At 35.5% G+C, this 13,579-nt stretch overlaps 1 protein-coding gene across 2 annotated transcripts in view; it reads right to left on the reverse strand.

Annotated features, from left to right (window-relative positions):
- The window catches only part of LOC150084451 (14-3-3 protein zeta), a 111,324-nt gene that overhangs the window by 19,459 nt on the left and 78,286 nt on the right, over window positions 1-13,579 (reverse strand). For both annotated transcript variants that reach the window (XM_090376085.1, XM_090376084.1), the window contains exon 5: window positions 11,175-11,270. In XM_090376085.1, the coding sequence (XP_090232211.1) occupies window positions 11,175-11,270 (96 nt within the window). The remainder of the gene's footprint in view (window positions 1-11,174; window positions 11,271-13,579) is intronic.

Raw genomic sequence — 13,579 nt, forward strand, 5'->3', positions numbered from 1 at the left:
AAGCAAAGAAATTGGCCTAAACATTAACAACAACAAAACAAAAATAATGACCAACCATGTAGCCTCACCCATCAATATCGGATTCAAAACACCAAACTACAAAGAGCAGTTAAAATATCTAGGCCAAATAATATCCTTCACCAATAGAATCCAGAATCAACAACTCTTGGAGAAATTATTAGAGTATGAAAGAAAGATTGAAAGGAGATTTGCTATCAACCTAAAAAAAAAAAAGTTATACAACAAAATCATATTACCCACTAACATAAGCAGCCCAAACATGGTCTTTGACAGTAAAACAAGTAAATAAACTTAGAACATGCCAACAAGCAATGGAAAGAAGCATACTGGGTATAACCAAAAAAAGACAAAATAAAATCTACTTCCATCAGACAAAACTAAAAATCAATGATGCCACAGAGACATCCAAGTCCTTAAAATGGAAGTGGGTAGGACACCTTGCCAGAAAACAGGAGGGATAAGCTCAACTGTTTGGCTACCAAGAGAAGGAAAAAGAAATAGAGGAAGACAGAAAACCAGGTGGAGAGACAAGTTAACATCCTTCATGGGCCCCACTTGGACAAGACTGGCATTGAACAGCAGAGATGAATGAAGAAAGCTGGGGAAAGCCCTTGCCCAGCAGTGGAATTCCACAGGCTAACACAACAACACATTTCAATTTGGTTAGTTATAACTTGGTATCTGTACAGTTGTAATATTTTATGGTGGCAATGCCACTATTTTGAGTGTAAAAACATCATCTGACTTCCATTTGAATGATCTAGATCAGGAGTGGCCAACTTAATTTGTGATGCGATCTACTTTTTTCCTTCAAAATTTGCCGTGATCTACCATCTCAAAAATTTCGCTGCACAAATCGAGGGATGACTATATATTTAAAATTCGTTGTGATCGACCGAAATTAAATCCGCGATCGACTCGTTGGCCAACCCTGATCTAGATTATTTCTTTACTGCCCAAGTTTCATATTTTCATTCTTATAGGCATTTTTCTATCTGTTTATGTAGAAACTGTTCCTTTGTTAATATCTTCCTTATTATTTTGAAAATAAAGGGGACTTACATCTTCAAGCAGTCTCTAACCTTCTTAATCGTTTTACTTTCTGTCAATTAAACACTAATTTTCTCCCTCGGCACTTTAAACCGCACTACTCTTTCCATTTTCCTTTTGGAAAGCTCCACTTGTTTGAGCAATACATACTTAATAGGGCAAAATCTACTATAGATGTCACTCACATTTTTGCAGCCATTTTCAAACAGTAAACTGGAAAAATCAAAGAATTCTACGAAAATCCAAGAGACAAAGTATGAAAGACATTGTCCTAGAAATATCACAAGGTAACGGAACCATAAGGTTCTGTTATCTTTTGATTTTTCCAGTACTGTACCTTTCTCACTTTATCTTTCAGATTTTCTCAGGATTTACCAACTGGAATTTTCTGCAACAATTTTTATTAATTTCTAATGGTCTTACTTATCTGATGGTTTAACAATTTTTTCCCTCCCCAATGCAATAAAAAAATAGCTATCCTTTCAGTTTTCCTTATGGTAAGCTCCACTTATTGAATTCACATCAAGAAATTATAGTTATTTTGAAATTTTTATCACTTCATATATTCTATAACTTTTATAGTTCTGTTACAGTTTCATATCACTAGGACAATATTTTTCATACTTTGTCTCTTGGATTTTCTCAAAATTTACCTTCTGGAATTTTCTGAACCATTTTTGAATGGTTCAGAACTTAACTTTCCATTTTTCTTTCGTTAGCTCTACTTGTCGAACATTATATACGTAATACACTAAAAACTACTATAGAGGTCACTCACTATTCCTTCTATTTGTCTAGTTCTCTTTCACGGCCACATTTCACTTCATATATTATTTCCAACATCTAGCAGCTAGTCATGTTTGCTAACTTCATTGCTGCTGCTTTATGTCTAATTTTGTCTACCATTATTATATAAAACTCTTCTAAAATGTTTTTCCTGGCTTTCAGTGAAATGTACTTCAATTCACAGAATCTAAAGTATCTTTTTTACTTTGCTTTCTTTTTCACAATCGGATATTTTTCCGTTTCCTAATGTTTCTTCTTATCTTAATACTTTTAATTATAATTTTTGCATATTTAATTGCATCTTTCAGTTATTTCCATTAGCATTTCAACATTTAATATTTATACCCTTGGTGCAATATGTACTTTTTTTAAATCAAAACAACCTTACACTATTTTCTATATTATAGGCACATGGTATTATTGTCTTTTCTATTAACACTTACTTAGCCAGGGCCCTCTCTAAGAGGTTGGGGTGTTATGCTCCTAGCTTGCCCAAGTATTTCAAAATACTTTTCTATCCTTTTATATCTGTTTTGCTTTCTACACTTTGCTTCTTCCATCCACTGAGCTCTTAGTGTAACATGAGGGCAATGTGGATGATATTACTTTCCTTCTCTCTATGCTACTTTGCCTCACTTTTATTCATTTCTTTACACCTCCTTTACCACACTTTATTTTCCTTTCCCAATACCATAACTTTAACCCACTTCTGTTTCTCCTTAGATAACCAATTCTTTACATACAATAATTTCTAATTCACCAACCTGCCCTTCCTTCAGACTACTTCGGCACACATTGATTTATTTCAATTTTATAAAATCCTTTTTATGGAAAAAATTTACTGCTTTTACCCTCCTTATAAAATATATATGTTTTTTTTTTTTAACACTATTGTTTTTACTCTATTAGAGTTGCCTTTTAATATTTTGCTTCCATAGCTATACACAGGCATAGAAATGCAATTTGCTGATACATAATCAGGTGTAGTTCCCAAAGAAATACCTGCATTATGTATAAATCTTTTAATACTTTATTTCAATGTGCCCTTTCTTTCCCATATATTTAGATTACATAAATAACTTTTTTCACCTCTTTATTTGATGCTTGCTATTTCTTTGCAATCATTTTTTTAAAATAATTTTTCCTTTATAGCTTCATTCTTTCTATTTCAATCTTTACGTAAGTCGGAATTTTCCTAAAGGTATGCAACACTCTCAATTATGCTTGCTGAATTTGATTGGAGCAAAAAAGAAATCTTCGACGAACATGTAAATAGAATTATTTATTCAATTTGTTTTTTTTTTATCTCACACGTAGGAAAAATTAAAAAAAAGTGTGCAATTGCAAAAATTTCAAAATTATAAAATTACAAAAAAGGGAGGGGACATGCATAAACATCAGCAAATTTTACCTTTCGTTGCCAGAATCAACGTCTCCAGCAAACAAATATGCCGCTGCAGAGGTTGAGGAAATTTAGAAGGGGGTTTTTCGAACGCATCACAAAATTTCTCTGCTGCTGCAGAATTGGCACTGGCTACTTCACTGCATACTTTAATGTTGTAGAAACCAGCGCAAAGCTTGAACCTATTAAACCACCTGTTGCTTGCAACGAACTTGGCTTGGGATTTCCAAACTTATAATAATACCTTCATAAATACTTCATGCTTTTACTTGAATGGCCATTAGACTCGGGAGCACTCGCTTCTGAATCTGATTTTCCATCCATATTATTAATAGCTTTTCCATCTTCAATATAGCACCTACCTGAATGCTGATTTGTGATCACTTTTGATTTTAAATGCATTGATCCTTTAACATGTTCTTTTATATGCACACTGTCCTTTGAAATAGTATTTGCTGTTGAAGCAGCGAGACCTTTGTCCTGCTTCATACTTCTCAATTAATCATCTTCATTTCCAAATCAATTTTGTTTCATTTCCTAGCACTGCCAGCACTTGCACTTTCAATTGGTCCCTTTCCCTTCATCATTGTAATAAGTAAATAGGAATGAAAAAAAATCCTGAAATTTTATTTTTTTCTTATATGATTGAAGATTTCAGTGAAAGGGAACACATTTCACCATAATAACGTAAAAACTCAAATTTTTCCTGTTATCGGGATTATCGCAAATGCAATAAGTTGAGTTTACTACCATTTTATAATTAGATTCACTAACAGAAAAGTCTAATAAACTGGAAAGTGCAAATTATTTTTGTTTTATGGTCGTGACCTCCAGAAGTGTGTGTCAGAAAAATATCAACAAACCATTCAAAATTGATTCTTATAACGGAACATATGATAACGATGAAAGAGTGGTGCTCCATTATAAAAATGACCTTTTAGAGAGATAACTAAGCCCTGGCCTAGTGCCATGAAGGATTTGTAAAGTCTTTGTAAATTTGCAAAACTTTACACGCTGTACACTTGCAACGAGACACTCCTAAGGCAGAGGCAATGGTACGTGTGCTGGTAGTAAGGATTATTCTGGACGGCATTCAACACACTTTCTTCCATGGCAGGAGTTTGCGTCAAACGTGCGTAACAGGAGTAGTGTGGTCTGCCCACACTACTCCTGTTACCTCTAAATGACACGTAATCGCACAAATTTTGATGCACACGCTCAAACAAATGGTGGTCCGGTACATGTCTGTCTGGAAAGCGTTCTCCATAAATTCGTTGAGCGGCTTGTCCATTGCCCTCTGCTAATCCATACACTGGGTGCATGTCTGCCAGTGCCTCTGTAGCCAGGTGGGAAGGAGCAGCAGTGCGTAGTACATGCTTCTTGATTAGACCGGGGTTTGAGCCAGTCACCACCAAATACGGAGGATGCAGAAAGGTCAGGGAATGACCATCGCATATCCTGGAGCAATATGGCCTTAGTTGCTAATGCTCCTAAAAACCAAATAACAAAACGCCTTCGTGCGACGACTACTGCTTGAATGAGTAAACCAGAAATTTCTCCTCTCGCGAACTGATGAACAGCGCCAAGTACAGTCAGTCCTCGTATAACACGTGTTTACACTACACGAATTCGATCATACACGATTTATAAATAGGGGAACGATCTTATATAACACAAACCGAATTCGCTTATGCACGATTCGCCTTTGTGTTTACAAGAAATGGCAGTCGAACGCAGAATCACCCCAACTGAACACAACACGATAGGAATGAAGAGAAGATTCTGAAAATGTATTTATGTTTTTTATATCAGCGAAGGGGAAACACATTTCACCATAATAACGTAAAAATCAACACAATTCCAGCTATCGGTATAAGTGCAAATGCAATTAGATTGAGTTTACTACCAGTTTATAACAGATTCCACTAGCAGAAACGCAAATGGCAATTGTTTTATGGTAGTAACCGCCAGAAATGTGCTTTAGTAAAATATGAGCCAGTGAGGTGTTAATAGTGTGTCTCTGCCTTTACAGTGTTGTTTATTCAGTCGCTACACGCACGCAGCTTTGTTTACGTGTATCAAGCGTCCCTCCTCATTTTGTAATTGTGCATTATTCCCTAAAAATGAGTAAAATACTTAAAAGGTGTGAAAAGGAAGCGTCCTGGTGAAGACACTGCAGATTCAGAGAGAAAAAGAAAAGCAATAGCGATAAACAGAGGCGGACTGGGTCAAAAATTTTTACCCGGGAAAATTTATATAATCGGCCTCATACTATGGTTTATGGCCAAAAGCACACCGCCCTCTGGCCCACCGGGGTTTCCCCGGTAAGGCTTATGGCCAGTTCGCCTCTGTCGATAGAGAAAAAATATGAAATTGTGAAATGCTTTGAGCGAAATGAAAGACTGTGTGATATTGCACGTGCAACAGACCTAAATGAGGCAACCCCGAGAATTACAAAGAATGCAGAGAATATAAAAACAGCTTTCATAGCGGGAAGGAACAACTCAAAGTGTAATTAAAATCCATTAGATTAAGACACAAAGAATTGGAAGAGATGGAACCGCTGTCATCTGTTTGGATAGAAAATCAAACAAAAAACAAGTTTCCTTACGATAAAAGCAAAAGCATTAGCAACATTTTATTACGTAATAAAATACGTAAGTATTTTATTTGTAAAAAATACTTACGTATTTTTTATTATTTGTTATATTATAATAAAATATAATATAATAATAATAAAAAATATAAAAAATTATATTATTTTTATTACGTATTTTAATCGTTATAAAATACATAACTATTTTATTACGATTATTTATTGTGTTTGGTAATGTGTTGGTTACAAATGTGTGTTCAATCTTGGGTGGTCGGCACCTAATCCTATTTTTCCCATAGGGCCTGTTGTTTATATTGCACGATTTTGCATTGCACGGGGGTTTCTAGGAACACAACTATCGTGCTATATGAGGACTGACTGTACCAACTTATGGTGACGTTTCCGGTTATGGGTTCCTATGCGATTCACATTTGTTTAGATGTTACCTACTTCCCATAAACGTTTGTACCAATATAATATTTTTGAGACCCTGTATATATTATGTGACATGTTGAATATTGCTTATTTACATTCACGGTGATCTCTTTCTTTAGTTTTATAATTAAAGATTTTATTTGTGTGTGTGTGTGTGTGTGTGTGTGTGTGTGTGTGTGTGTGTGTGTGTGTGTGTGTGTGTGTGTGTGTGTGAGTGAGAGAGAGAGAGAGAGAGAGAGAGAGAGAGAAAAAAACATTATGACCACCTACCTAATATGATGTTGGTCCTCCATGTGCAGCCAAAACAGCCCGTACCCGGCAAGGCATGGATGCTACAAGATTTCTAAATGTGTCTTGTGGTATCTGGTACCAACACATAACCAGCAGATCCGTTAACTCCCGTAAGGTCCATGGTTGAGATGCTGCATATCAGAGTTGCAGTTCCAACACAAACCACAGATGCTTGATGGGATTGATGTCTGTGGAATTTGGAGACCAGGGCAAAACCTGGATGTCTTCCTCATGTTCTGCGAACCAGTCTCAAACAATCCGGACAGTGTGGCATGGTGCATTACCTGCTGAAAGACAGCACTGCCAGAGGGGAAGACCGTTGCCATGAAAGGGTGTATCTGGTCAGCAATAATGTTGAGGTAGGTGGTAGACGTTAGATTGCCCGGCACATGGATGACTGAACACAGGGTATCCTAGCAGAACATCACCCAAAGCATAACACTGGCTTGTTTTTGTCCATTGGTGCATCCAGGCACCATCACTTCTCCAGTCAAACGACGCACACGTACCCAGCCGTCTACACGGTGCAACAAGAAACTTGATTCATCGGACCAGACCAATCACTCAAGGTCCAGTTTTGATGCTCACATGGCCATTGTAGGTGCTGCCGCCAATGAACAGTGGTTAGCATGGGCACTCTGAGCGGCCTGCAGCCACGCAGCCCCATTTTCAGCAGGGTTCAATGTACTGTGATACATTACTCCTATCACCAGCATTCCAATTACTGGTGTGTTGCGCCACAGTCGCCCTTTTGTTGCCACGTACCATCCGGGAGAGCCTTCGCTCACCTTGAGCATCGATGAACTGTGGTTATCCAACACCTCGCCGGCGGTTTGTGTGTTTTCCCTCCCCTGACCACTTTTTGGTAGGTACTAACCATGGCTGACCGTGAGCACTCCACCAGCCATGCCATTTTGGATATGCTCTGACCCAGTCGTCTGGCCATTACAATTTGGCCTTTGTAAAACTCACTTAAGTCCACTGCCTTTCCCACCTGAAGAAGAAGAGTAACACTGATTAAAGGAGCTCAGTATCAGGTGTTTTTTATACCATGTCCCAACCTGCAGTTGCTTTGATTTGCATAACGACTTGCTGGTCATAATGTTTTGGCTCATTGACTAACACACACACACACACACACACACACACACACACACACACACACACACACACACACACACACCATTGAATCAATTTGTTCAATATAATGCATAGCTGAATCTAAAGCATTTTTTGCTGCCATACAAGAAATTTTTGGCCGTTGGATTTGTTCAATCTCTTCTTCATATTTAGATCCATCTATCTGTTTCCATCACTGCATCATCCATATTTAATTTTTCAACAAATGAATCCATTTGTACCTTTTTGCTGTCAATATTTGGAATCTTCATTCTGTCTAAAATCAGTTCAGGTCTTTCATTAGCACTGTCAACCAAAAGCCAAAGCTTTTCCCAAAATTTAATGTTCAACTCAGAATTTCATTCCACACTAATAACATAATGTAAACAAGGCATTGATGTTGATGACTTTACTGTTTCTAAAAGACCTACATTCATGTCTTCTATTTTTTTCTTAAAACTGAACTCAATTTGGCCTTTACATTATCTTAAGTTAGAACTGAGATGTGAAGAAAGAGAATAGTCAACTTAGTTTATTTTCTTCAAGTGTTTCTTTACAGAAAGAAAAAATTCATGATTTTTTGCTAGTGGTAGTAAACTAGTAAAGATGAAAAATTTATATTTTTAAAAAAACTCTAACACTAGTTGATTTATCAACAACAAAATGTTGTTGTTGCTGGCAAAGTAACAAAGCAAAATCTAATCTGTAGAAATGTAATAAAATCCAACAGCTTTTAAAAAGTAAATTTGAAAGCTCTAGCATTAGTCAAGCCAACCACCAAAATCAGAAACTCACAAGTGCCAATTATGTTGCTACAGTGATTCTCATTTTAAATTTTTTGTATCCTTCTGCTGCAAACTTATCTTCCCCCACTTTTCCTATTGTAGGTAAAATACAATTTAGGCCTGTTTCAGTTCTCCTATCAAATTTTCTCTTTAATCTGTATCTTTATTATTGTTAACTGATCTAAATTTTAAATTAATACATTTCATTTTTAAGCAGCACGCTGAAAAGCAGAGAATCTCGCCCCCTTTTTTTTTCTAATGCCCAATTCATCCATCATCAATCTTTTCATGCAAGACCAATGCTGTTCCTTTAGTGATGCTTTTAATCTGCTGATTAGTTATGTTGTCAACCTTGCATAAACTACAGCAATAATGCACTGTCTACTACCTCTAATTTTGATTTCTATGAAGTAAAGACCCTTGTGAAAACAAACTGAGCACAAAATACTTCCAGTTTTCTTTCTCCAATCTTTTATAGTTATCTCACATCTATCCAGTTTTTCTGAAGCATCCAACTTAAGCTTTAATACGAGGGAAAAAAATAAATAAATGAAAAACCTCACCCATGTCATTAATTTACGTAACATTTAATTATGTTACAGTTTGGAACAAACAAACAAACGACAAGGGAAGCAACAAAACAAGTGTGGGTGATGCACTAAACTAGCCAACCAGCTGCAAGGATACCGGACCAGTATGTTTGTAGGTGGTAGGCTAGTTTGGCATATCAGATAGTATACAGGCAACCCCCACTTGATGCTGATAATTCAGTCTGGAAAAACAGAGCAGTAAGTAAATCCATGCTAAGCGAGCACCACATTCCCATAAGGTAACATATGTATTTGTGAGTTGTGGCCGGTGCCATAGGATATTTCCTAATCAATAATAAACCGTAATAAAAAGATGTACAAATGATGGTCAAAATATTTAATATTCAAATATTTGTACATATAAAATATTCTGCATTATATATGTATATAATTATGTGGTAATTACTTATGTATCAAAATTTAATTCATCTAAATTGATTTAATGAATTTAATTATGAAAAATCCCCTGCAGCATTACCACCCAACAATAAAGTCAACCAATCCTTTGCTGCTTTGAAACCTGGCATGTTTTTTCTTCTTTCAATATGAAACTTATTTTAGGCATTCATTTCCAAAAAAGTCCTGCTTCATCTTTGTTAAAAACTTGTTGAGAAGTATAACACATAATACCCCTCTTCAATAATTTTAACAAGTTCTTTTTTGAAAGTTTTGGCTCCTTGATCTGCACTTGTGGCTTCTCTTTGGATTTTAAATCCATTCAACCAGCCCTTACTAGTTTTAAATGGTTCCACGTTTTTTTTTTTTTAGGTGAGCTTTCTTCAGATCATCACGTAAGTTAATCTCTCTCTCTTTTTTTTTATATAATATTTAACTTAAATGAATTCTGCGTTGGATATTATCTTCAATAAAATTAGTTAAAGTCTCTCTATTGCAGAGGAACAGCTGTCTTTCCCGCTGCTAAAAATAATTCTTTATAACTGTTCTTACAGTTAAACCTGTCAGTCCTAAATTATGGCACACACCGTTGACCGGAATCGATTTGCTTCAAAATGACTAATTTAATTTTCAATTCAGTCTTTCCCTTACATTTGTAGTCTTCGCACTGCACCCAGACATTGCTTTTTCATTATTAACTCTTCGAAACTCTTCTATCCGCCATTATTAACTCTTCGAAAATGTAACTGCATTGGTTGCATTAATTATGATACAATGTTCGAGTAAACTGTCTGCTACGCACAACGTCTAATACCCTACTGACGTGATGACTAGACTTCGGATAAATGCATATAACGCAAATATTACAAGCAATATACTTGATCATTTTTTAAAACGTTAATCTCAGAACTATGTAACAAGTCACTGTACTGCAATTAAATTAGCAGATTTTCTCAAATGGGATTTCTTAAGTCAGCATGGGAAACATTTTAATGCTGTTTTGCTATTCATTTTCAAGCTAATCAACTCCATCAGATGAATTGTTTTTGTTAAATATGCCAAAATGCAATCTGTACACTGGGTAAAAGAGCGTTATAGTGATTTGTGACAGCGTTATAGTCAGATATGGGTTATAATGTAAGAACAGCATTATAGCGAATCAGCGTAAAGCAAACCGTGTTATAACGAGGTCCTGCTGTATTTTAAAAAGGGAGGGGAGAGTGTTGTTGGTCAAGCAGAGGTCAGTTAAGAAGGCTCCTATACAACTATACACAACATCTGCAATATCAGTAACACAGGAAGAAAGGGCAATTGATTACTACGTTAAAATACTAATTGTGAATTCTGATTACATTCACATACTAAATGTAAAGACAATGCATTTATTACTAGTTCCAATGTTTTTGGTTAGCCTTCATATCTAATAATCAGAAATTTTAATCCCTCTTCCCACCAAGGGGGTCTCTTATTTTGAAAGTTCCCTAAAACACATAAAAATAAAACAAAAACTGCTGTTATCATAATATCTCAGATGTAACAGGAATGTATATTTCTGCTTCACACACAAATATAAAGGAGCAGAAACAAGTAACTACAAATTTTGATTGATATGTTAAACATTAGTAATCAAAACATGAGAATAATGAAAGTTTTAAACTAAATAAAAATCAAAATGATTTTCAATCTTGATGTAGAAAACCTACCGTTAAGTTATCTCTGAGGAGTTGCATTATAAGTGTGCTGTCTTTATAGGAATCTTCGTTCAAAGTGTCAAGTTCTGCTATTGCATCATCAAATGCCTGAAACAAAGAAATGTTAAAAACAATTAAAAAAACTGCCTATATTTGATAAGACTTGCTTTTGCTTGAGTCAACTGAATTACACCAGAAATCTCAATAACTTTATTAGAAGACTGCACAGCATTCTTTGTTTATGTTACCACAAGAGTACAATTCTTGAGTGTTTAAAATTTTGACATTGCTGGTAGCTACAACGGAGTGGATTAACCAGGGAATCTGTTATAGGTGTTTATTTGTTTACATTCTGTAACATGCTTGCCACTGAATTTCTCAGAACTCATTCCTAACCCTGCTTTTTGCCTACTAGCTCCCTAGTCATATTTCAATCCTTCAGTTTTGCTACTGTGCAGTTAATGGTAACATTCTTTCTATTGAAAGAAAAATGCATTTTAAACACTGAATTAATTATATTATAGCATAAGCTACATTAGCCAATTCAAATAAAGAACTCTAGAATGCAATTCAACCACATTACCATCTCTAAAGGGTCTCTCTCTCTCTCTCGTTCAGAAATTGTTTTTTTTTTTTGGCTGGTGCATCATAAGCCTCGGGCTTCCTTGCACCATATGGCTAATAATAATAACAACAATAAGCTCAAACCTTGTCATTGGAGGATGATATTCTTAGTTTTAGTTGCTATTTATTTCGTGCATTAGAATATAAAGTCAATACTGCACTGCCTAGTTCAGGACTATTTCACATTGATCTTCTGCTGTTCAAGCTTTCATCTTATGGTCTACAATCCCCTTTACTTGGTTTGCTTGATTCACTGCTTAGAAATTGTAAACTATCCATAATAATTGGCATTCAGGAAGTCATAGGAGAGATAGCTAACCTAACACAGTTGTTGATAGTCTAACAACCCAAGATACTGTTTCACAAGGTGTTCCTCAAGACTCACCATTGGGTCCACTCTTCTTTATTGTTTATACTAACGATCTGTCAACCTTATTTCAGTCCATTAATGTTGAGTGGCAACTCTATGCAGATGATATTAAACTTTACAAAGTTATTTGTCTTCAACTGACAGTGACAAACTCCAGTTCTGTATTGATTCCCTCTCACAGTGGCTCAATAAAAATAACTTTTTTCTAAATCAGTTAAAATGTAAGTTACGTTGCTTTCACTCTAATCATGTAGTTAGCCCTCTGTCCGTACTGATTATTATATTGGAAACTCTCTAATTGCAAGTACTGATATGTTCAAGGATTTTGGTGTCCTATTTTGATCTGACCCTCATCCCACTTCCCATGTTGATCATGTAATATCTCAGACTTCTAAGTTCCTTGGATTAAGAAAGTTTCAAGAGTGACAAAGTTATAATTCTTCTCTACAAGCAGCTTATACTTCCCATTTTTGATTATTGTGATATTATTTGGTTCCCACAACAGGAATATCTTTCTCACAGACTCGAGAGAATTCAGATTAAATTCTTATGCTATTGCAATTGCATTGCCTTTCACCGTCTAAATTATGGGGCTCTTTGTGGTCGCCTCAGAATTGTTCTTCTTCACTTTAGACGACAACTCCATGGGTCTCTTTTTGTCTACAATATCATGAACTCTGTTACTGATTCTCCCTCTCTTCTTGAACAAATACCTTTCACTATACCCAGTTTGAATTCTCGCTATAAAAGTTATTTCTCACTGCCTGTTCCTTGTACTCATTGCTTACTTAGTAGTCCTATGTTCCGTTTCCTTCAGGTATTGAATAATTACAATACTGATTTTACACTTAATCCATCTATGTATAAGAATTTGCTTCTTACTCTGTTTTCTTAATCTAAATTTTGTATATATTTTAATGCTATTTTTGTATTGATTATTACTCTTTTGCATTTTCTGTAACTCTTAGCATTCTCACCATTATTTAGGTGATGTGTGCCCTATGTGTGTGTGTGTGAGAAGTCTGTGGACATGGACATGTTCTTCAGTGGGCTGAATTAATAGCACTTGCAAATAAAAGACAGCAGTACAACATTGGTAAACAATGTTATTTGCAGGTATGGGTGCACATCAAAAATTCTATCAGACAAGGGCCAACTTCACGTAAGAACTGATCCTATAAACATGTCAGGCAAAAATAAAGAGGCTGTTTACAACATTCTGCTGCACACATTGTTCTGTATCCTTTTATACTTAGAAGTATAAAAATTAGAAATATTTCATACTTAGAAGTATAAAAGGATACAGAAGTAAGGTACTCCTTTTCACCATAGCTTAGACTGTATTTATCACAGTATAGTAAAGGGCCCTTTTAACTTTATTTCTTTGTCCTTGCAAGAATATATCTATTGGAATGTTTTCCCC

The sequence above is a fragment of the Mastigoproctus giganteus genome, chromosome 6 (assembly GCF_048544385.1).
Source record: "Mastigoproctus giganteus isolate SK-2022 chromosome 6, ASM4854438v1, whole genome shotgun sequence".
In the NCBI taxonomy this organism is placed as follows: domain Eukaryota; kingdom Metazoa; phylum Arthropoda; class Arachnida; order Uropygi; family Thelyphonidae; genus Mastigoproctus; species Mastigoproctus giganteus.